At 41.5% G+C, this 25,599-nt stretch overlaps 1 protein-coding gene across 22 annotated transcripts in view; it reads right to left on the bottom strand.

Annotated features, from left to right (window-relative positions):
- The window catches only part of Epb41 (erythrocyte membrane protein band 4.1), a 156,912-nt gene that overhangs the window by 24,845 nt on the left and 106,468 nt on the right, over positions 1-25,599 (bottom strand). For 5 of the 22 annotated variants that reach the window (XM_085686691.2, XM_085686690.2, XM_085686689.2 and 2 more), the window contains 7 exons: positions 24,632-24,729; positions 23,797-23,969; positions 17,631-17,818; positions 14,002-14,058; positions 13,807-13,848; positions 12,826-12,888; positions 7,919-8,095 (listed from right to left, as the gene is read on the bottom strand). In XM_085686691.2, coding sequence (XP_085542817.2) covers positions 7,919-8,095; positions 12,826-12,888; positions 13,807-13,848; positions 14,002-14,058; positions 17,631-17,818; positions 23,797-23,969; positions 24,632-24,729 — 798 coding nt within the window. Of the gene's footprint in view, positions 1-2,348; positions 4,516-5,156; positions 5,487-5,859; positions 5,911-7,918; positions 8,096-12,825; positions 12,889-13,806; positions 13,849-14,001; positions 14,059-17,630; positions 17,819-23,796; positions 23,970-24,631; positions 24,730-25,599 lie in introns of those variants that run through there. The other 17 variants (XM_087904542.1, XM_085686692.2, XM_048434185.3 and 14 more) reach the window with 14 other exon arrangements.

Raw genomic sequence — 25,599 nt, 5'->3', positions numbered from 1 at the left:
CCTATGGTAACTAGTCTGGCCTCATCGGGCAACCCTGCTTCAGGCTCCTGAATGTCTGCATTACCGGCTCTGCACAACCGCACCCCACTCTTAATAAGAAATTCTTTACAATTCCTGCATTTGAAATCGATAAACTAAGCTGTGGAGAAACACCGTGACTTAATACAAGACTGACTTATACAAACTCTCGGCTGTCCAAAAAACGCGATCATCTATCTTGGGAGATACTGAGGCACAAGCTGCTAGGCTAGTTTCTAAACCTCTGAATGACAGTGCACCAGAGAGTCAAATGCTGGAGGGGAGGGGGCTGAATTAAGATCTTGTCAGACCCTAAAATCTGGAGATGCTATCTTTCTGCATCCTTGCACTGCACAGAAGAGTGCAGGGAGTACTCATGTCCCCTTCATTTCTCTTTCCCTTCCTCCTCCCACCACCCAGTTCTCTCTCCGTTTCTCACTGTCCTAGGGATCAAACCAGGGCCTCCTGAATGTTAAGCACACATTCTGTGATGAGCTAAGCCCCCTTTTCTTTAGAGACAGCAGAGAAGGAAACACGAGGCTGTTTGTTGATCTGGGGACCAGAAAACATAGCTGGGGTTCTACACCCTTTGCTCTTTTAAATCTTAGACTTAGCTGTTATTTCTCCCAAAGAGGACTTTAACTATGGTAAATGAAAGGACATGGTAACCACCTAGAATATCGGTCACAAAAGATGAGGAAAAATGTTTCAATAAGCTGCCATCTATTCACACAGTTAAACGATTATTAAAGTTACTTCATTTTTAGCCTCTATGTCTGACCTGTGGAAATAAGGTGCAGTGGCGGTAGGAATTTATCAAGTAAAACCCCCCTGAATTTAACCCCGGGAGATCACCGTCACCGTTGTCCTCTCCTAGTCTAACCCAAGTGCAGACCTTCACCACCACTCAGTTGCCTCCGCCTAGCCCAGCACCAGGGGGTTCTCCATCTGCAGCAGTGCATGGGGATCCTAAGGCGTGAGCGGTTGACAGTGGCAAGCAGGAGAGAGGCTCACTCATGCTACAGAGGGGTGCAGGGGAGGCGGCTGACGGAGTCCCACAGAGCAGACAAAACACTGGCTCGGGGGTCACAAACGATGGGGACGGGTAGTTAGGGTGCAATAAACAAGCGAGTATTCTATGTGGAGAACACTGTGAAGTTCAGGGTTGATCATCTGTATGAAGTGTAAAAGAGAAGGAGGGCAGCTGTGTAGATTCTGTGGAGCAACAGTGGGGCAGCAGTTCATTGTGGCTTTGTCCTTTCTAAATAAATGGCCACTGGGCGAAATGTAAGTATACATTCTTCTTGGTAGTAAACTCTAAAAACAACTGGATCTCGAAGGCATAGACTGCCCCGTGGGTTTATCCAGAGAAGTGACTTAAGAAGCCCTAAGTTCTTCGATGACAGTAGGATAGTTCCAGATTTTACCCTTGATCAACAGGCAGTCCCCTTCAAATTTTTGCTAACAATGTAAACAAAGTTGTAATACTTCATACTACAAATGCTAGCCATAAGCAAACAGCTGAAATACAGGTCTGAAATACAGAAGCTGGACTTATTCCCAAGCATGCTCTACTCGAAGAATACCATTTGAATTTATTGAGAGGCGGATAAATTTGGAACGGCATTTTTAACTTCACTAGTTTTAAGTGCTTGGTCAAATACCAACCAGAAGCAGACGGAAACAAACATGGATATTTGCTTACTTCCAGAAAGAAGACTCTCAAGAGGTTCGTATGTGATTGTCTTTTCCTTGAATTTTATCTTCCTAGCACATCAAAGACTGAGGACAGAACCGGCATCACTTCCTGAAACCTGCTGAGGTTCGTCCTCATGAGGTAGATTTAGGTAAGGAGCTAGCTGGAAATATGGGCACCAAATGGTTAAGTGACTCCCTTAAAAGTCACTCCTGAAATGACCCACAGGACAACAAGGCAAAAACCCCAGACTTTACACAGGTCAGTATAGATATCCTTAGTCCAAATTACTTCTGGATCTGCCATTAAGAAGCCGGTCCAGGGTAAAGGGATATCCAGCAATTGGAATGCCTGTGGTACTGAGAACGGAGTGAAGTGGGGGAAAGGAAGCAATGCTGTCTGCAGCCTCATGTTACAAATACTGGCAGCATTAACCTGAGATCACACAGGGCTGGAAGAGGACGCGTGTCCTGAGAACTATGACAGATCTATCTTTTGAGCCATGTTCGTCAGTTTTGTTCAATATAAGGGCTTGGCACCCTGCTCTTAGCAGCTTTACTAGGGAGAAACGGCTTCTTTGACAGCAAAGATCTCTAGGGATCCTTGCTATACTTCAGATCACAGAACAGCACCGTTGGCCCACACTAAATTTTTAATGGAGTTGAAATAATTCCAATATAAAAGGAAACAAAATTCAGGGTGATGTTTACAATAATTAATAAAAAGTTGTGTACAATGATGAAAACTGGAACTTTAGGAAATATAATTTGAAAGTTACAAAAGTACTGATAAAATTTTAAGATTATTTTTCTTTTAATTCCTAAAAAAAGACTTACAGTAACATAACCAACGCTAGTTTCATTTGTTATTTCATTAAGGAAATCTTAACATCTGTTTCATACTTAGGATTATCAGATCTCCCCGCAAAGCAGTTTTGCAGTACCTCAGGTGGCTTTGCAATCTTTTCTTATGAGTGAATCAATAAATATGCTTATTTACAAAATATCTGTTATAAATAGACATAACAACTTGTGACACAAACCATATATATTCAATTTTGTTTTGTTTTGTTTAAATCTAGCCTGGTCCTTGTTTCTTTCTCCAGTTTTTTTTTTAAACTCCAATAATGACAGTAATAGTGGTTTTCAGTAGATATCTGATAATCACGTCGTCTGTGAAGACATCCAATCAATACTAGTGAACACTGAAGAACAACAAAAACCTTGGTTTTGCTTTTTCTCTCTCTCTTCCTCCCGCCCCCTCCATCGTTTCAAAGGCAAAGCCATCTTTAGAAATAGTTCACTAACCAAAAGCACTAAGAAGTAATACAAAATATAACAGTCTCAACGCGACGACCCTAGCAACTCAGTCCAAAACGGAGTTTGCAAAGTTAACAATTTGTCCAGACTGAGGCGTTCAAACGCCACAGAAAGCAAGCGACATCATGCGAGGTTAATGGTAAGGTGAAAGCCCGCCAGTTTAGGCTTCCAAGCGGTGCTCTGAGGAGGGCGTGCTCACCGTTACTTCAGGGAAGCCTCATAATCAACATGCAAACTGCACGCATGTCACAACAGAAGCGTAGCTATCAAGGTGATTGATTAGAAACAATTGATTTCAACACATGTATGAGAACATGTCTGAAGTATAAGGAATTAACGTATCTTTTAAGCTTATTATAACAGCTAAACATAGCTCCTAACAATAATTACTTAAGCCATAAGGAAATAATAGTATTTTAATTTAGAGAAAAGTGTGTTTACATACAGATCTTGAGTTAATCTGTACTCCAGGACTTTAAAAGGTAGGTAGTCTGAAATTTTCAGCCCTGGCTGGAAGCCAAGGGACACCAGCACCATTTCCCTAAACTAAATCAACTCTACATATGAAAAGACAGCATTTAACCTCTGTGTGATTCTTCTGTACACCAGGTAGGATACAGTTGTCTCCTGTGCAGCTCATAAACACTGACAAAAAGGCTGCAGGTGTCACAGCCCCTTCCAGAAAAGGCCTTTGTATGCACGGATACAATACTCTAAGAAAAGGAGTGGTTATGGATTCTTGGATTCAAACTACCATTTTAAGGCTTTTGAAAGGTTGGGAAGTTGAATTTCTTCTTAAAACTACGGAGCCCATGCCACATAAATGGCTATATAAGACTGGGAAAATAGTTCATCCAATGTTTTTAGGGTTTCCCAGCCTCTGTGAAACAGTGGAAAGGAGGTCACAGCAATGGTCAACAGGAAGAGCATGCAGGGTAGCTTGTCGGTGAGTACCACCTGCCGTGCACCTCAGTCTGATTTGCCTAAGTGTATTGACTTTGGGGCAGGAACTCTGGCTTGGACAATCCATTGCTACTCCTTTTTTCTCACAAAGTGTGCTCTGCAAAGTTTTGCATTTTATTATTGACAGGAAACATGACCGCAAAAGGTCCCTGTAACAGTGAATGATCAAGACCAGAGGCATGATATAGGCAATTACACAGTTCAAGCCATAGACAAGAGTTCAATGGTTTTAGTCTTGACATGTCAGAGGAGCACCCTGTTTTCCAATCACAGAAAGATCAGCCACCAAACAGCCAGCGCTAGGACCAGGAGAAAAGACATCAGGAAAGGAGCACGAGGAGACGGGAAAGCAAGAGAGGAAAGGTGGCACTTTCTGACAGCCTTGTGTTCCTCGGGGATTGGAATAGAAACCTTGGGAGCAATCTCTTCATTTTCTTGCTGGGGCAAGTTTCTTTCAGTGGATCTCTCTGGCCTTTTAGTTCTATCTTCACCCTGTACTAACAGAGCACGCTCCTGTGTCTGCTTTCACGGTAGAAGATCAAGAAAGACAGAGAAAGATGAACAAAATGACAGATGGAAAACGTTTAAAAGTGACACTTGGGGATGTGCAAAGGTGTGGAAAGATCTCTGGGTGCTCTTGAATTTAGCTTCTCTTTACATTGGCAATTTACCTAGCAAATTCTATAACCCAGCAGGCTTAACTATGCAACTAAATTAAAATTTAATGTTTTGAATAAATTGGCATGGAAGCCTCAAAAGCTCAAATGGTCACTGACTTCCCTTCATTCTATCACTTATCCCCTCATCTGAGGTTACTCACACATTTCGTTTTGCTTTGTTTTTTCACTTATGGATTCCAGGTTGCTTTAAATTGCTTTAGTGCTGCAAATAATTACTGGATCAGGCAAGGTCAAGAGTGAAATATTCTTCTTGCCATGAGTAAAGTTACTTTTACTAACGAATAGAATGATAGAACATAAAGAACAATTTTCATATCTCTTCAAAAAGTCTTTAAATGCCAATAGCTCAGTATGAGAATTAGATTTTGCTCAGGGAAACAGAAGTAGTAAAGACTGTAAAATAAGAACAAAATGTATAAAGATTTATAATGTGCCTCCAGGGTCTACCCTGGGGTGGGGACGGGGTGGGGCAAAAAAGAACAAGAAAAGAAAGGAAAATGCATTCCCACAAGAGCTCAACAAATGCACAGACTCAAATAGTAATGATTATCATGAAGGATTATACACTTAGTCAATACTTCTGATAACTTTCAAGGAAAGATCCACCCCCAATTGGCCAACTGAGACTTTTCTCCCCCTGCATCTCTGTATTCTGCTATCTGTAGTCAAGGCAGATGGTATCTATGAAAGGAAGAACTTGGCTCTGAGTTCTCTTAGTTGAGCCAGCCTTCTCTGGTCAGTTTGGAAGTTGAATACTGGTTCTTTGCACACCCCTAAGTGATATGTATCAGGGAGAAAGTAGCTAGGGGACTGGTCAGCAAAAAGAATAAAAGAAAAAGGAAGGATGCAAAATCATAATGATTTTTAAACGAAAATAAGGTGGGAGAAGAAAGACAACATAAAAAGAATAGGGTATAATTAAATTCATTTTCTCTCTGAGTACATATTAACATCTTCATGCAGCTTTTTCAACCAGCCATGCGCCGAAACAAGCAAATTGAAAACTGCAGATGCTGCAGCAGTGGAAGTGTGACGTGTTAGGCCAAAGGCTGAGGGTGTGGATTTACTAGTGTAGCAAAAGAAAAACACTGTTCAGCCACTGCTGCTGAGTTCTGGGTTCTCTGCTTAGAGCCATGGCCAGGGCAGGGTCTAGGGAGCAGCGCAGCCACGGCAGCAGCTTTACCTCGGGCCCACCAACCTTTCTTCCCGAGGGGAGGGCAGACGTTCTCTTCACCTGGTCACACACAAATTATATGAGGTTCAGTTGCCTTGCCATGCAACAACGGTGCTGCCAAAGGTAGGAGAGGTGTCCCCAGAGAACAGAAATGCTGGCATGACCGCAGAAAGATATGCCCAACAGTAGAATTGTCCCAGTACAAAAGATTAAGACAGTACAGTCATTTATCCCATTGTTCATTCAGAGGGAATATTCATACGTGTATTAAGCTAAAATTATCTGAGTCCCTCTCAGGGATCAATTTGACTTTATAAGAAGTCATTTCTTTAAAGTTTACAGAATGGCACCACCATCCCCAAATTGGCCTTAGGATGATTTCTAAAGAGTTTCTATGTAAAGACATAAGCTATTTTCTGAAAATGGAGACCAATACAAATGGACCCAATCATATTTGAGCCATTATCAAGTTACTTTTTCAAGCTACTTTCAGAGTTCAAAACAGAACTAGAAAAATATGCAGGGGTGTGTGTGTGTGTGTGTGTGTAGGGGGTGAAAGACGAGATAGCAACAAGCCACTCGCATGCAGACACCAAAGTCAGCAAGGGCATTTAACACCATTCTATAAGCAGACCCAACAAGACAAACAGCTTGTTGAGAGCATTTCATGAAGCTTTGACTGGCCAGACCCTCTCAGTCAAATCAAATCACAACTATCCTTGGACCTTTATGATGAGTCTTATTTCTGAGGACACATCAAAATGACTTATCTGCTTTTCGGAGTGATGGTTTGACCCAGGAGGGGCTATTTTCCCAGTTTAAAGTGCATACTATAGACTTGGAACACAAAACTAATGGGCACGTATGCCTGGGAACAGGGTCTGAGAGGACAACGCATGGGCGCAGCTGTATCCCGCCACATGCAGCTGCCTGTTACTGAGGAGTCCTCCCACCCACCTGTGAAACTGTGAGCTAATTTTAATCTAAATTTGAAAAACACAAAAGGTTATCTTGGAAGAATTTTTAGCCCTGTCTGCAGCTACAGAAACTAAGTAATAAATAATTTAACTGGATAGGATACCAAGAAGCCTGAAAAAAATTAAACCAATTTGTGTTTTGTTTTGGGAAAGAGTCTTACTATGTTATCCAGGTCTACCTCAAAATCCTAAACTCAGGCACTCCTTCTGCCTCAACCTCACAAGGAGTGGGTCACAGGGGCAGGCCTGCTAAATCTCAGGTTTTTAATGGGGATACTAGTTTGACTTTCTCATCTAGAACTACTATTGTTGGGGGGTGCAAAGCGAGCATATAATTAAAAGATATATTAAAAGTCATGAAGTTATGGTCACTGCTTATACAAATGACATACTGGCTAGAGATGAAGACCTTTCAGATGTAAGTTCTACAAGATACCACCTTTAAACAGATTTATTTATTCTGAGGTAGGGATTCCAAAGCAGGAAAAAAAAATAATAATAGAGAACAGACTCTGAAAGGGACCTCTGGCCTCTTCTGATGGTAACTGTCTCGTAAAACAGCTGGTTGAAGGTCTGGTGTTATGCAAGACAAATCATCAGTTGTTTTTCTGAAATTGAGTGTTCTACATTCTCTGGCTTCAGGGCCTCCTTGTTTCTAATATAACTGTGAGCAATCATTCCAGACATTTCTAAGTTGTACAAATGTTCAAATAAAGTTTTTTTAAAAAAAATATACTCCCTTCCAATTGTGACCTTACTAAGTTTAGCTAACTGGTCCTGGAAGGCACATTTTGAATATAAACAAAGTTTTACTGGCATAAAGTCAATTTATAAACACAAACTTGCCAGAAGCAGGCAGCTTCAAGCAGTTCTCAGGGCCCAGACATCCACTAGTAACTCTAAAGGACTCCCACAACTGAACTGAGCTATGTAAATTATCAGGAGTGTTGTTACTAATGTTTCACAGCGCAGCGAGCTGCTAGGGCACCAAAGCCAATTCCAGCTCTAAGCTTCCAGATACAGAGTATTAACACACATAACTAACATATTTATTGCCTTCAGCCTCACAGTCATGTGGTCAAAGTACTTACTCCATCTCCAGTAGGGACTTGCCCATTGATGTTAAGAGTTCGGAAGGGTGAGTGTGTGGATAAGCGCTTGTCCCACTCGCTAGGCCGTGGTTCGGGTACCGATTCCATAAAGTTCTTTTTCAGCTCACTGATGCTGGCGTGATGCTTCTTGATTTCTTCTTGACTCTTGTCTAAATCCTACAGTCGGAAGAACAAAGACGGAAAACAATTTGGGACAAAACACACACCATGGTCAACCTATCAGAAACTGGGCACTGGTAGGAAACACCACATTCAGGGCAGATGGTACTGGCCCATGTTGCATTAGGGCCATAAATACACAACATTGTTTGCCTCTTTTCTTCTTTTGCTCTCTTTTTTAAAACCAAGTGCTGTACTTGGCAGCAGTGAAGCATCACAGTCCCACAGCTCTTGGAGGTTAAACTGCCCACAAAGAGCATGCTCCTTGATTGTGTAACTCCTCTTCCATAATAAAGGATGCAAAATCAGATCTCCACCTCCTCATCCTGGAAAGGTAACCCCATGATTCAGTTAGTTTCAGCTTGATAAGAACTAACTTAGGCTCAGCTCAGGCAGGATGGAGATAGCAACAGGAAAACTGATGAATGATGGACATGACAAATGACCTCAGCTTCCACCAGCTGCTGTCCGTGGCAAGCCGCAACACTGCAGAGTCCCTCTCTGTCCACTGCAGTACTTTGCTTCTCTATTACTAAGACTTTTCTAATTCAAGAATTTATTACTAAAATTCCTAGTTCCAGCCTCCAAAATCAATTGTTACTACCTCTTAAAAAAGTGACTTTGGAGATTTTTGAACTTGTGCATGTGTAAGTGCAGGTCAGAGGTGAACCTCAAGTACAAACACTGTCCACCTCTCTTGAGGCTGGGTCTCTCATTGGCCTGGAGCTTATCAGGGGCGAGGCTGGCAGGCCCTCGGGGGCCAGGGATGTTCCTGCGCCCACTCCCCGGCTCTGGGATTACAAGTATGCAACCCCATGCCCAGCACTTGTGCATGGGTTCTAGGCACTGAGCTTCGGTCCTCACACTTTACAATTAAATATATTTTTTCTTTTTCACATTTTCCCTACAATATAAAAATTTTATGTTTCCCCAGTTTCACTTCTCTTAATACAATTCAAAATAGGAACTTACTGGGGCTGGGGAGAGTGGCTCACTGCTAGAATGCCCTGGGTTTGATCGTCAACACCACCCACAAAAGGGTTTCTAATGACCATCAATAGCGTCTCATCTTTCTCCTTGATAATTTAAAATAATACACTAGAGGTACATGAAAAGCTCTTTAAGGTAACATACTAGGGAGAGATGGTCAAAACCAAGGCTAATAAAGCATAGGCTAAGACATATTCAGATTTTTCTTGTTAGAAAGAGATACGTAATATTTTTTTTTTTTTACAAAGGACATCAGATGAAAAGGAGTCTGATAAATTTAACTTGAAAACAAAGACTCAAATGCTCTTTGTCTAACAATACACATTTACTTACACACAGACACACACAAAAAGAAAACCTCAAAAGTTTGAGTTTCGGGTCACAATATCTGGGGCCTGAAGCTATAAAACAATCTTGTGTTCATTTCCCATCAGGGAAGCGCTGTATCTAAGAAAAGCACGATGCTAAATAATCTCCCCTCATGCTGTGTGAACTTTGGGATTCATCTATTTTTGGCACTGTGGGAAATAATTTCATTTTGGAAAAAAATAAAACAAAATAAAATATAACTTTTTTTTTGATCAACTTGTGTTTACAAGTTTGCTTTTTTCCCTCTTCAGGCAAAAAAGATCCTAACTAAAACATTCTCCAAACCACTATCAAGGAGAAAACAACAGTAACCCAGGAACTCCCGTGACATCTGGACTCTGGAGCAGCTGCTCCTTCAGAAGCTCATGAACCAGTCTCTTTTCTCTCTTTGTTTGCAAGACTGACCTGACCCGTGTGTGTGTGTGTGTGTGTGTGTGTGTGTGTGTGTGTGTGTGTGTGTGTGCTTTGAGCACAAAGAGAAGACTAACCCAATAGTAACTGTAGCTCCCCACAAGGAGCATCTCTTGCTTACTAAGAAAAAGCGTATCTTTGGAACATGAACTTCCCCGGGAAACGTCTGTGTTAGAGCTGACAGAGAGGAGGGTATCTTACGAGCTGAAGAAAACAGCATGGAGGAGCTCAGGACTCAGTCTTGGGCTGAGCAACCGACACCCATCAGGCTTGTGAGAGTGTGACCCAGCTCCTGACTGATAGGAAATCTGTTTTGGCCCAGAACAACATAACACATTTATGATGATTAAAAGCACAAACAAAGCAAAACAAAACCAACTAACAGATGCTGTGACAAGCACAATTCTGAGCCAGCCTGAGCTGAGCCCGCTGATTTGTAACTCTTCTTGCCTAGCTTTTGATTGGTTTGGATCCCGAGAAAAATAAATTTTTCAATAAAACTGATAACTTCTGAGGGAGCTTTCTCCATCCTTCTTAGCTGGCTTTGTTGAAAACCTGTGGGGGCACAGAATAAAATTAAGATCTCAAAGGGACCTGTTCCAAATAGAATTTGTCATAGACATTTGCTACAGGTTCTCTCTGGGAGCTGGAGGAGGAGGCGGTAGATCTAAAAATGAACTCGACCTTATTTGTGCCAGAACAAAGCATTAGTGCAGGTGTGATAAGAGAAGGCGGGAAGGGAGGCTTAAAAAAAAAAAAAAAAACCCGTCAGATGGATAGATAACTTGAGAGAACTTTCTTGGGGGCACTTTTTACAATAATTAAGGAACGAGGGTCAAATTACGTCAGGTTATGTTCAGGTTAGGTAATTTTTGAGGGCTGTCATCTTATGATTTTAGCAGCAATAAAACCAAACACTTCGTTAGATGTAAAATGTTCTCAAAAGGCAGTTAGTAGTTTTAAATTCCAAACACACACTTATTCAGAAATCCCCTCCCAGGGCTCTCCAGAAGAAAAACAGCATAACACAGGAGTTTTGTGAGTCTCAGAAGCCACCACACACCTCGTGGAATGAATGACAAATATATGATTGGTGCAGCAGGTCCAGGGATGTGGGTACTGAGAGTGAGGACATGAGAAGAGGGGATCGCTGGACACGCCTTGTCCTTCCTAATCCCAAAGGCAACAGTTCCGGCCTCAGATATGGGCTAAGACAGAGACAGCCATTTTTCAAGTTTGTAATAAGAGTCTGGGATTATATGAGACAAATATACACAGAGCACTTGGCATTGTGTCCATCATTTAATATGCAATTAATAAAGGACATCCAGAATTTTTATTATTTGTATTAAAGTACCTTATAAGTACCTTACATAGCAGATATTCAAAATATAGTTATCAAAAAATATAAAAAAATAAAATTATATTAAATAATCTTTACACGCCATATTAGTAATGAGAAATCTATTTTCATATATGCCCAGGCTGTTTTTTTGTTGGTTTTTTGTTTTGTTTTGGTTTTGAGACCAGGTCTCATTTAGCCCAGACTGGCCTTATAATATAGAGAGAGCTGAGAATGACCTTGATTCCCTGATCTTCCTGTCTCAGCCCCTCAGGTGTGGGGATTAAAGGTGTCCTACCACGCCTAACCAGAGATCTAGTTTTTTAAAGTTTCTTCAAACTTTCAGATTGGAGATATTTAATACACGGTTTTTCTTCAGGTCGTAATTAAATGCTATCTCACTGGCTACACCAGCACACACCCGCAATGCCTTCAAAGGCTCCCTCCGTAGAGACGGTGCCTGCTTTAGAGTAGACCGCCTGTAGCACAGCACAGTCTTACCTCCTACAGTCCCCTTAACTGACTGTAGCTCTGCATTGTTCTTTGCTGTCTTTCCTCCGCCCCACTCAGATCCCCACACTGTGAGCTTCCTGCAAGCAGAGACCATGGTGGTTATTTCCTTCAGAGGGAAGTTAATCCCTGTGAGAGAAGAGTTCATACTCATTTCTTCTGGTTCTGCCTTGAGTTGTTATATTATATAGTCTTCCACTGCTATACACGAGTTTTCCTGACGGACGAATTATACCGGTCTCCCTTTCCTCCACAGAGAATGATTCCATTTCCTTAATTATCTCCAAACTGGCTTTACATCTCCTACCCAGCGTGCAGCTCCAGAACAGGTACGTCTGAGTATCTGAGCTGAGGTAAAAATCTGGTCTCTGCTGAACGTAATCGGAGACGGACCTTAGCACTCCTCTACGCTACTCTTTCTGAGAAGAAACCTGTTGTTAAAAATCATAAAACGCCTACGTCAAATCCCAGCTTTCCCAACTTACCAGCTCTGGGGCCACAGAGAAAGAAAGTACTGACATTTCCTGGCTTCAGTGCTTTCATCTTTTTTTTTTAAAAAAAAAATCCCACTCACAAGCTTGCTTTTACTGTTAAGCCAAAGGAACCACTCCTCAAAAACCGGGCTCTTTTCTTTGATATTTCTTTTTCCTTCCAACTTTCTTTAGTAATTTTTGTTGTCTCCAATGAGTAAGCCCTTACCAATCGTGATCACGTAGGTTCCCTCTCTTTTTGATACTCTTCTCAGTTCAGGAAAAAAGAAAAAAAAAACTGCAAATTTGTTTCTTGGGAAATTTAGAGTTTATATTCTTGGAAAATTAAAGAAACTTGATGTTTGAACGTTCTGAAAGGGGGTAAAACAGCAGACGGTGAGAGGGAGAGGCAGCTCCAATCATATATTTTTCTAGATCGTATGAGAGATGGAAACTAAGAGTTAGGAGAGGTGATTGCATGTTGTCATGTTTACCGGCATGCAAAAGCTCTGTAAACCTAGAAATCTCACATGCAGTGTCATGCAAAACCAAACGCAGCGTAGAATGCAGGGATCAGCAAAGAATGCAGAAGGTTCCAGGCAACCAACTGAAATAAGCTTCAAGTTCATACAAACCTCCAACATTAAATTGCTATGTCTGATATAAATGTTTTCACCATCTAGTCTCTCTCTCTTTTTCTGTGAAAATGAAAGGGGGAAAAAACAGAAGCATAAAAAATTAAAATGTTGTTCTTGCGGGGGAACAAACTGCAAATTGGCAAACAAACAAAAAAAAGCAGTTAAAAGTAAATGTCTGTGATGTAACATATGCCAACATGAGATGGTCACAGAACTGCACGGACACACAGAGAGCATGGTTACCAGAAAAGAATGGATGACTCGTTTGCAAACGATGGAAAGCGGTGATGATGTCATTTAAATAGACAGTGCTCCTGGCTTCACAGCTTCTAACAATTAGAGGCTTACTGTTTGTTTTTGAAATTGAACTATTTGAATATTACCCATATGCATATCTCAAAAGCTCTGAACACCATGTATCACGGAGTGGAGAAATGCTGTAAAAAGAACTTAGCTTGTTGGAGAGTTTTATACTTATGAATACTGCAATATCTGGATCTCTACAGTGTTCTGTATCCAATCAGGTAACAAGTATATCTGGGAAGAACTGGTTCATCTCACTTTGGGTTTGGGAAGTAGGTGCACAGCAGCTAAACCCATACTGTTAATGCAAGACGGTGCTGCTGTGGTGGCTCTAGTGATAAATGTGTATAAAACGCTAATGGGCCGAATAGTATGATGGCACTGGAAAAGTTCTGGTAGTGGCTGAACATGAAAGATAGGTCTGCCCGCCACGACTGCATTTTATTAAGACACTCCTCTGCTGAAAACTTACTTTCATAAAACCTGTCAACAGTCTCAGGTTCTAATGTGTAAATACACATCATAACTACACTGTTTGAAGGTTCTCCACATTCTGGCTCTCCAAAGTAATTCCTGATGAGGAAAATCAAGGGCTGGACCACTGTCTTTTTAACACACTGTCATCAGCACGGGTGAAATGGTGGCGTAGCTGTGGGAAAGCAGAAAATGGCTAACCTTCCTCATTTTTATCAGATCTTCAGCTTTTTCTGCAGGCTTCTGTTTTGGCCACAATTCAATACAGAAAAAAAAATAGACAAAATATTGGTTCATTGAAGTTTGTTTGAACCTTCTATTTATTTTCAATGAAAGAGGAATGGGGGAGAATTAAAAAACTGAGGGGTCTAAGGGGAAAGGCCTGTTGGCACAAACCTGTGTTTGGTCACCATTTGAGGTAGGTACTGTGACCTCGATGTGGGTTTTTTCCACCTACATTTAAGAAATAAAATAGTGAAACATTTCAGGTTAGCAGGCTTCCATGAATAGTTAAACAGCATCATGAAGCTGGGGGTTAAATATACTGAAAAATGATCACCACAGCAGGGAAGGTTTTATTCCCAGTGCAATCTGTTAGTTCATCATCATAGTGCCAAGGCTGAAGAGGTAATATGGACAGCCAAATTATAAAAAGAAAAACTGAGTTAATCATTCCAATGATGAAAAAGCATTTTAAATCTTATTTATATATAAAACTACCCACTAAAGCAATAATCTAGCCTTCATACTAAGCCATATGTTCTTGTTTATGACCTGGAAGTACTTTAATGAGAGCGTGTGTGTGTGTGTGTGTGTGTGTGTGTGTGTGTGTCAGCACTAGTGTGGACGTCAGTTTTTACCTTCTACCTTGCTTAAGACAGGGTCTCTCTTGTCCACTGAGGTGTGTGTCTTACCATATTGACTCTGCCTCCCTTCTCCGGTAGGGTGTTGAGATCACAGACACAAGTATTACTGCCTCTGGTTTCTTTCTTTTTCTTTTTTTTTTTTTAAATTCACATGAACTTTTTTACATAATTCATTTAACTTTATTTTTATGTGCACTGGTGTGAAGGTATCAGATGCCCTGGAACTGGAATTATAGACAGTCATGAGCTGTCATGTGGGTGCTGGGAATTGAACTCAGATCCTCTGGAAGAGCAGCCGGTGCTCTTAACCACTGTGCCATCTCTCCAGCGCCCGCCTCTGGCTTCTTACGAGGTCTCTGAGGATTTGAACTTAAGCAAACACCTCATCCACTGAGTCATCTTCCCAGCCCTAGAAGTACTTTAAATCATACTTAGGAACAGATTTCCAAATAAAGATATAAATGTATGTACACATGATATAAATAAATAGTTTTTATAGCTAAAACACATGTAAGACACTAAACAGGTACACGTAAAAGTCTGTTAATTAATCAATACATTTAAGGAGATGATTTTACTCTTCAGATTATCAATAAAGACAGCAGTGAAGTAAACTGCATACAAATTGTAACTGACGCATGCAACTACTGCCACCTCGGCTGCAGCACCCAACATTGCAGCCTCCTCTCTGGAAGCTGGAACCACGTGCTTGGCAGATGGGCAAGATTTATGCTTAGTAGTAGCAGAAAAATACTATCCCAGGGATGCCTGTGTGTCTTTGGAATACCTCTAGAAATAACCACCTTACATCCAGAAACTGGAGTAATTATTTTAAAACCTGACTGTGACGAGTACACAGTGAGTACTGCATGAAGCACCATGTATTTCAAATTTAGAAACCGAATTGTCTCTTCTAACGGTTAAATCATTTTGTTATATTACTCATTTTTTCACAGAACCTCATCACCTTGTGATTTTGGCACATTCTCTTAACTCATACAAAGCAGCGTTGCTCTAGAGAACAATGTCACTGTGCTATTTTCCCTAGGTTGAATATAAATAACCTCAGGTAACACTAGACTCTGCAATACTGCCAAACAAACCTATATATACATCTAACCATGACACCTTTAACTACAGAGTAATTCACAATTGGGTCATTCTGCTCTAGATCCCAGGGAACAAGTTAGTTCATTTGTCTGAGATTAACCTTAAGTAATAAAAGAAAGAAAACGTCTGTTTTCAGTTTGTTTGTTTGTTTTTGGGACAGAGTTTCACTATGTAACCTGGGCTGGCCTCCAACTCCATTTCCCAAGGCCTGGAATTACAGACATATGCCACCATGTCCAAATTAAAACAGATATAATGTCTTTATAGAATTATATACACTCTGCAAATATTAGTTTTAAGTTATTTCATAAACTTAAGTTCCATTTTTAAACAATAACGTCCTTCTGGGTTCTTAGTAACCTAGCAGCAGAAAACAGAGAGCCACTACTTCAGTATAAGAATTAAAGCTAATAGCTGGGAAGTGGTGGCACACACCTTTAATCTCAGCACTTGGGAGGCAGAGGCAGGCGGATCTCCGTGACTTTGAGGCCAGCCTGGTCTACAGACTGAATTCCAGGCCAGCCAGGGCTGTTACACAAAGAAACCCTGTCTTGAAAAAAACCAAAAAGAAAAAAAAATAGAAGAATTAAGACCAAAAGGAAGGGAGCGGGGGTACATATTATAGTGCCAGCTACCAGGGAGAATAAAGCAGAAGGCTCTCATGAGTGCAAGGGTTCAAGGCTAGTCTGGGAAACATAGACCGCCCATTTCATTCTGCCAAAGAGCCAAGAGTCAAATTAACCTATTTTTGAAGTACCTGCATGTTTTATGGGCAGAAGGACAACTAGTGAGATATCAGAAGACCAGGGGCGTCTCTACCATTCAGGAAGAGCCTCTGATAGCTTTAACCACCAACACAGTCAGAAGTGCTAGCTGATATATTCCAACATTAAAAACCACACAGGTATCCCAAGGCCACACAGAGCCTGAAGACTAACATCATGAACACCAGGCTGGTTACAAAGAAGCAAATACCCACCATTCATTCACTCAAAGACAGAGAACCTGACTGCCATATTTAACAGTTAAAAAAAAAAAAACAGCTGCCCACCATTCTATGTTAAATAAGATATTAATCTGGCTCCAAAAGAACAGGTCTGATGTTAACAGTATGCAAAAGAGAAGGCACTTTTCCTAAGGCCTTAACAGAAAATTTCTTTGCTTCCTTCCTTCCTTCCTTCCTTCCTTCCTTCCTTCCTTCCTTCCTTCCTTCCTTCCTTTCTTTCTCTAATTTTATTTTTTGAGACAGGGTTTCTCTATGTAACAGCCCTGGCTGTCCTGGAACTCACTGCATAGATCAGGCTGGCCTTGTACTCATAGAGATCCACTGGCCTCTGCCTCCGAGTGTTGGGATTAAAGGTGCGTGCTGTAGGGAGGGATGTGCATGCCATTCTTATGAAGTCCATTCCTCACAGTCCCTTCACGAGGGAGACCTGCATCTACTTTTACAGACCTAAGCTAGCACTGTGCAAACATTATTTTCAAGGCTTGAACATATAAAAATGATCAACCCAGTTACGGTTTCTGGGAGATCTGCTAACTGGTGATTTTTCAGCTCAGTGCAGGGACTGTGGGTCCTCTATGCGCAGATCTTCTTTGTAGCTAGCTGTGTGCTGTCTGAAGAGCTGGGCTGGAGACGGCTCAGCAGTTAAGAGCACTGGCTGCTTTTGCAGAGCACCTGGGTTTGAGTCTCAGTACCTATATAGTAGCTCACACTGCAACTCTAGCTCCAGGGATCCAATGCCCTCTTCTGACCTCTGAGGGCACCAGGCATGCACATGGTGCACACACATAAATGCAAGCAAAACATCATTCATACACAGAAAATAAAAAATCATCCTAAAATTTTTAGAGAAGATTTAAATAGCTATATAAATGTGCTTTATGCAGTATTTATTCTTTGGAAATCAAATTCTATAAAAATATACAAGATGCTGGTAAGAAACAATTTCTTTTAGAAACAATGAGAAAAAGCAACTTTGTTGGGAATCTGCAGGATTCAGTTGCTCTGAAAGATGCATTAGCTGATGTAAGGGACCTAAGACATACCTTCCATGCTTCTGTGGGCTCTGGCTCAGCTTGCTCAGGTGTTTCTTCTTCCCCTTTCACTTCAACCTTTGCAGCTTCCTTCTGTGTTTTTTTAACAGGTGCCCCTGGCCCTTCTGTGACCTGACTCTGAGCAATGGCTGGTGCAGAGGTGGGCCGAGGACTTCGGTCTGTGGGTTCAGCAGCTGCTGCTATGTGAGAAAAAGAAGGAAGAATAGTTGAAGGCACCTGTCACTGTCCTGACCTTCAGTCACAGGGTGAAACTGAGAATTCTGTAGTTATCATATAGAAAGAAAGCATTAGTGCTCAAGGTAGCTTATGGCAACAAAAAAAGGCTTCCTCAACAGAGAAACTAGGACATCTTAATGACTACTTCATAAATGCTGAATTTGGGGGCAGAATGAAGAAAGGAAGCAAAACCAAAGTGTGGATTCAGAATGGCTCTCGCGTTAAGCCTTTTTGAAATAAGTATCTGTTTATTTTTAGATGGTCTCAGGAACCTAAGCATCTAATGTAAGGGGGAAAATGAAGTCTGTTTATTTATTTTTGTTTTGTTGTTTTCTGTGAAATCTCTGCAGAATGATTACAAAATAACTTGATAAATGGCCCTTCCGATAAGACTAGGAACACTACTACTGTTTGATGTGTGTGCAGGCAAATCTTTGAGCCAGACATTCTCCTTTAATAAACCATCTGATTAACATTAATTCAAAAACTTCTTTCATTCAAAATAAAGAATAAACTAATCGAGCCCCCCCACCCCACCTTACCAATGTCTTACAGCCTGTTCTCCAAAGTATTAGAACACTGGCTCTCAACCAGGACTTACTTTTCCCCAAAGCACATCTGACAATGTTGGAGAAGAGAGAGGAGGTGCTGACATCTAGTGCAGAGAGACAAAGGGTGCTGAGGCTGAGAAACCCTAGTTAGGGGAGAAGCCTGTCTAGATCACTTCGGAGAGAATAAACGATACAGGCTGACAATAAAAACTTCGGCACATAATTAACTGCTTCATGGGTTTGAACTATTTGGCGTCTATACATAAGATAACTTAATTCAAAACAGGGATTGGGACTACAGCTCAGTAATAGACTGCTTGCCTAGCAGCAGGATGGCCTGTGTGCCACCCCCAACTGCACAAAATAAATCAAAAAACGGTCATTATTTTTAATTTTTAATCTTCATTTTTTTTCTTTTAGGGTTTAAATGAAAATACTCATAAATTTTGTCATAAACCTTACTAATTAGACACTACCTAAGAAAGTAAGCTTTTAAAAATGATTTATTTTGTTTGTTTTTTTGTTTGAGGGTCTTCTCTCCATAGACCTGGTTGTTCTGGAACTCAATATGTAGACCAGGTTAGCATTGATCTCTCAGAGATCTGCCTGCCTCTGCCTCCTGAGTGCTGGGACTAAAGGTGTGTGCTATCACACCGAGCTTTAACATGCCAATTAAAATTGTGTTTAATTTCGATTACCAGTGTGTCTGTGGGCATGGGTGTACAAGTGTGTGGAGGTCTGAGCATAACTCTGGACATCGATTCTTTCCTTCCACTTTGGGATCAGGGACTGAACCCAGGCTGCCAGGCTTGCATGCTAAGTGCTTTTACCCACTGAGCCGTTTCAACGGCTCTGACTTAATATTCCAGATAATGGACCATCATCCTTTCTTGTACTGAGACTTTAACATTAACTTTCATTGAAACCTCACAATTTTATCATGTTCTTTCCTTCCTCTTCAGACTGCTGAACAATTTATTCTGATACATTCAGATTCATAAACTTTAAAAATGAAGCAAAACGAAGGCATTCTTTTAGCTAGAACAGACTGAAAAACGGAAAGCTACACCTATCTTACACATATGACACCGAGAGAGAGAGATGTTTATTATCCCGAAATGATCTCCAGAGACAGAATTCCTCAGACGACGCCTAGCAGGAGAACAGCAGAGACACAGAGCCAGTTTCATCTTGCAATGACAGATCTGTGGCCACTTGCAAGTCCCTGTTGCTAATGCGTGCTCTCAGCTAGTCAAGGCAAGAGTGGCAGATGGCAAAGCAAACCTAACAAAACAAGGGAAATAACAAAATATTTGCCTCACAGTTGTGTTAAAGCCTCCTATTACATGTGTATTCACACCTCCTCCCAAAGAATTAATTCAACCCCGCCGGGAATCACAGAAGCACAGCCCTTGCTTGCACCGTGTGCTATTTTGCCACATGAATTTGGTTCTAATCCAATACTAATACTGCAGAGCCAAGTGATTTATGTCTTCAGCATATATACAGTGTATAGGAAAGCAGACGCAGATACAAAGACCGATGGTCAGGCACAGAGGTGGCGGCAGGTCAGAAACTGGAAAACACCGGTTGCAGTGGCTGTCCCTCACTAAGAAAACACCGGCTGCAGTGGCTGTCCCTCACTAAGAAAACACCGGCTGCAGTGGCTGTCCCTCACTAAGACTGGAAAACACCGGCTGCAGTGGCTGTCCCTCACTAAGACTGGAAAACACCGGTTGCAGTGGCTGTCCCTCACTAAAAAAACACCGGTTGCAGTGGCTGTCCCTCACTAAGAAAAGCAACAAGAAACAGGCAAGGTCCAAACCCTGACCGGCACATGTGAACCTAGTCACCCACAGTGGTCCTAGGAAAAGAGACTCGAGTTTCCTCGCCTGTGGAATGTGGAAGATACTAACTGTAGGAGAGTTGGGAAGAGAATACACCAAAGATAAAAAAAATATTTTAGGAGTTCTAAATATCAGTAACTTTTAACATCGTACTTCAGTCCTTATATTTATTTTTTACAGGCTAGTATTATTAATTTTGCCCAGAACATGAAAGATACCACTTAGGAGCCCTGAAGAAAGGCAGATTTTCTTCATTTTCGCAGTAAGGACACTGCAAACTATAGATCACAATAAATATGGTAGGGATTTGTTTTCTAAAAGAAAAAAAAACCCAGCTTTCTTGGGATATAATTTACATTTTGTACAATTTGCTCATTTAAAGTATAATTAAACATTTATTAGTATGTTAGTGATTACTTTTTAGGATGCTTGGGCTGCAGAGGCGACTCATCTGGTGGTAATATGCTTGTGGTGCAAGCATAAGGACCTGATTCAGATCCTCGGCACCACGCGCCAGCTAAGCACAATCTGTGAACTTGGCCCTGGGTGGGGGACCAGCTCCCTGGAGCTTACTGACCAGACAACCTATCCAACTGGGGAGCTCCAGGTTCAGTGAGTGACCCCGTCTCAAAATAAAGGTGGAGTATGAGTGTGGAGGGCACTGGTGTCATCCTCTGGCCTCCACGTGCACTGTGCAACACAGCTACTGCAGCACACACTTCAATTCAGGGATAAAACATAGCTCAATGGCAGAGCACTTGAGAAGCATGCCTAAGGTTCTGGGTTTGATCCTCTGCACCAAAAAAAAAAAAAAAAAAGATAAACAATAACTGGCTTTGAGCCATTATTACTTCATTTTAGCTATTAATTCTGGAGTCTGTATAGAGAACACTTAACTTTAAAAAGTCAATGTCTTCCATTTCTAAGATTTCAGTTGTCAGTCCACTGATGGCTGACAAGAACAGAAGCAGACCTGGATGAAGTGCCATTATTTTCTAATTATGTGTATTGGTGTGTGTGTGTGTGTGTGTGTGTGTGTGTGTGTGTGTGTGTGTGAGTGGTGGGGTGTGTTCACATGAGTGCAGGTACCTACAGAGTCCAGAAAAGTTTGGAATCCTCTGGAGCTAGTGTTAGAGGCAGTTGTGAGCTGCCTGATGTGGGGGCTGGAAATTGAACTCAGATTCTCTGTAATAGCTCCGCATGCTCTTAACCACCACGACATCACTCCAGTCCTAACCTTTTTTCTGATTTTTGAGACAGAGTTTCTCTGTGTAACAGCCCTGGCTGTTACTTTTTTGTCACCATAGCAGCTGCACCTGAATCTATTGGCCCTAACACCCTCTTCTGACATCCAAGGGCACCCACACACAAACACATATGTACATAACTGAAAATAAAATAAATCTTATTTTTAAAGCACACATCTCAGAGGACAGTCCTGGCTTCTGTTTCTACTTCCAAATAGTTTTCTGACTTTGGTGAATTGCTTAAATTTTAAAGCTAAGAAAGAATGATAAATACCAGTAGACAACTATCTGAAGAAATCAGGGGAAAAAAAAGGATTCAATAAAAGTATAAAGTTTCAGGGCAGTGGTGGTGCATGGCTTTCATCGCAGCACTCGGGAGGCAGAGGCAGGAGGATCTCTGAGTTTGAGGCAGCCTGGCCTACAGAGTGAGTTCCAGGACAGCCAGGACTACACAAAAAGTCCTATCTTGAAAAACAAAAAGAAAAAAAGGAAAGATATGAGTTGGGGTGACTTAAAATAAAATACATAACAGGAAAAAAACCCACTTAGTTCTAGTTAAGTGGTAAAGCATTTGACTGCAGAAAAATACAGGCAATCAATACATGTGGTTTCTGTAAATAAAGTTTTCTAATTTGTTTAAATTAGACCAAAGACCATAGCACTTGAATTTTTAATTTTGGCCATGTGAAAGAAATGTCACACCGGGTTCAGTGTCTATGTACCTCTGAAATGTCCCGTGGTGGGAAGGCCATGATAAGTGCTGTCAGACAGACCTGGTGTCTCGTCCACACTCTGTGCATGTCTCAGCAAGGCACAGAGACCTTCCACCATCGATTTTCATAATGAAAAATAGCTTTGAAATCTCACTCCTCACAGGGAAGTTCAACTGGAGGTCGGGGGCCTGTTGGGTCAGGAACGAGCTCTCTGGTAGTAGCACAAGAACACACAAAGGTATGGAGAATGAGCGAAAACACAAATGGAAACCTCACCTCTCTCCATCCCAGACGCTGCCCCCTTCTGCAGTCCCTTCTTCCACTAACTGATCAAACACAGGAATAAAACCTGATTTTCTCTTCCTTGCCACTTCCAATACTTAACTTATTAGCAGTGCTGTCAGCCCTACTTCCAAAACGAATCTCTACCTGCCTTCCACTGCGGTGGACAACACCTAAGCAAGCTGTCACCATCTCTCACCCATGTTCCTCTCCCCTAAATTACTAGAATTTACACCTGTGCTGTTCAGACAATTGTCACACGTAGTTTTTGATTTTTTTCTTAACTGAAAGCTCAGCTCCTTGGCAGCAGCCACATTTCATGCTCTTAACAATCACACACGGTGATTCTGCATCAGCATAACAACACTTTCCTCTGGCACAGAAAGGTCTAGGGACACAAGCTCATCCTTCCCTTCAGGAATACGCACTTGCTACTCTTTCGTCTGGAGCGTTTCATCCAGGCTTTGGGATTGCTAGTTACTTCTCATAGTTCACGTTCTTCTGGGGAACCTTCTGAATTTAACAGGATTACCTAATCTGAAACAACTCCTCCATGTCCCCACCTGGAGACATTTTGCACCTCGTTTTCCCACTCCGGTCTCTACCTGTTTTACTTGTTTCTGTTTCGACCTATGGGATGAAAATTCCATGAAGACAGAGGCCATGTTTGATACCCACAGCAGTATCTCCAGGGAATACTAAGCACACAGGAAGTGAAAAATAAGAGATTGAACAAAGTAAAAATGAGTTAAATACTTACATAAGTCTATTGGTATTCATTCACTGCTGCCCTGCAGTGAAACTTCAGCTCACATTTTCTTGAGATGGCTTTCTTAACTCAGTTGTTGGGCTTTTTGTTTGTGTGCTTTTGAGACAGGGTCTCACTACATGGCCCTGGCTGGCCTGGAACTCACTGTGCAGACCAGGCTGGCACAGAGATCCACCTGCTTCTGCCTCCAGGTGCTGGGAGTGCTAAGTAAAGGCGCACAGCATCAGCCCCGCGCGTGGTTTTTAGGTCTGAATTAGACAGTAACATCGCTATCACTTTACCACCGAGGTTCTTTGTAAACCAGAGACAGTTAGATTCTCTTATAAAGAACCAGACTTCCCAGTTGGGCATGGTGGCTCGTGTGTAATTCCAGCACTCAGGAGGTCAGGACAGGAGGCTAAGGAACTCGAGGTCAGCCTGAGATACAGAAAGTGCTTGTCTCAAAGCCATACAAAACCAAAACCAGCCGAACAAAAACCCCTTATACTTCCTTTCTCTTTCTCCAAGGGTCTCAATACTATCTAATACAAACCTCCATCAAGGCTCCTGGAGGCCCGTTTGCTTGCTGTCCGCTCAAAGTGCGGGGCGGGCCTGTCAATCAGAGCACTGGCTTGTCTGGTCTGCGCCTGAGTCCGGCCACTGTATCGAAATTTAGAACCCAGGGCAAGAAATTTACTTTTGGGAATGGTGTCTGTAGAAGTCAGTCTGGGAGAGAAAAAAGATCATAATAATTGTGTTATTTTAATTTTATCACTGTGACTATAAAACTAAATATCAACAAAATTCTTGTGGTTAAGAGATTTCTAGTCAAGCAATACTTATTGTAAATGTATGCCATATCTCAAACAACCAGAATAAGTTTAGTAGGGAACTATATTAAAAGACTGTTAAGCCTCTATAGATAAGATTTTATGATTTTCAAAATGGCTGATAGCACTGTAGGATTTACACTACATCCCTGAAATGTTTTCATCATTTTACAGACACAGGATATTGAAACATCCCAGAAAGAAGTTCCTTGCTTAAGGCTACAAAGCTATTAGGAGGCTGGACTGTAACAGCCCAAGCCCAGGACCGAGTTCAGCTGCTGTGAAAGCAACGAGAGCCCCTAGTAAGCACCAGTTCTCAGCCTCACTTCGGCTGTCCTTTTATGGTGCATGGAAAGGTGCTGTGGGAATGCTGAGGCATGCTCTGCAACCAAAGAGGGGCAGCTAGATTCACTTTCCTAGGTTAGTTTCCTTGGCTCCCTCTCACCTGAGCTAAATAAAATGGCAGCCCCACAGAGAAGACAATTTTGACAGCAGGCTATGAATAATAAATGTGCACAAATAACGCGTCCTTGAGAACCGCTGGAGTGAGGACCATACCTGAAAAACGTGTGATGCTCCACACAGACTTTCCATAATTTCTTAGCTGCTCGGTAACTGGGAAGCTTGAAGCCAATGGTACTTTCATACTGTTCTTGCTATAAAGATACAAATATACACAGAACATAAGTATTATCTGATGACAGTGATACAGAGCCAGAAAAATATGATATCACCAAAGAGATATTTTTAAATAAAAAGAATGTCTTCAGGTTGGAGAGATGGCTTAGTGGTTCCAGAGGATTGAGGTTCCATTTCCAGAACCCACATGGTGGCTCACAACCAACTGTTGCTCCATACCCCGGGGATCTAACACCCTCTTCTGACCTCCGTGGGTACTAAGCATACATGTGGTGCATAGACATACATGCATGCAAAACATCCATACACAATATTCTCAAAAATTAAAAAAAAATACACTAAATTTTTTTCTAACTAAAAGAAATCTGCTCAGTGTGGGAGACTTTTTCTAAAGCAAAAAGGGCAGGAAATAAGTCTTCTATTACTTATGCATCTTTTTTGTTTTTTAGAACACAGAACACAGGGGTTCTTGTGAGACACACTTCATTCAGCTTTTCTTCTGGCTGTTAGAACTGCTTTTCCTCAGGCACACACCTGCACCTGTAACTTCAAATTACTCAATAATCAGAGAACAAAATGTCCAGTCATTTCTCCAGCCAGTCAATATTATTATGCAACAGGAATTAGTAAGGGGAGCTAAACATTTGTCTCAAACCAGATTACTTTTTTATTTTCTTTTTTCTTTTTAAGGAAGGGTCTCACTATGTAGCCCTCACTGGCCTGCCTATAAAATCAGAGCTAGTGCACCCTCAGCAGTTTTCAAGGACACACTCATGTATAACCTACAGTCACCACATTTTGCAGTAAGTCTCTGACACTTAGTTCCTTGTTCTTGGATAGCTACAAGTTTTCTTTTCCCATTTTTTAAAAATTCATTTTTATTTTAT

The sequence above is a fragment of the Myodes glareolus genome, chromosome 3 (genome assembly GCF_982192425.1).
Source record: "Myodes glareolus chromosome 3, mMyoGla1.1, whole genome shotgun sequence".
In the NCBI taxonomy this organism is placed as follows: Eukaryota; Metazoa; Chordata; class Mammalia; order Rodentia; family Cricetidae; genus Myodes; species Myodes glareolus.
This window is presented reverse-complemented; position numbering and strand designations above follow the sequence as displayed.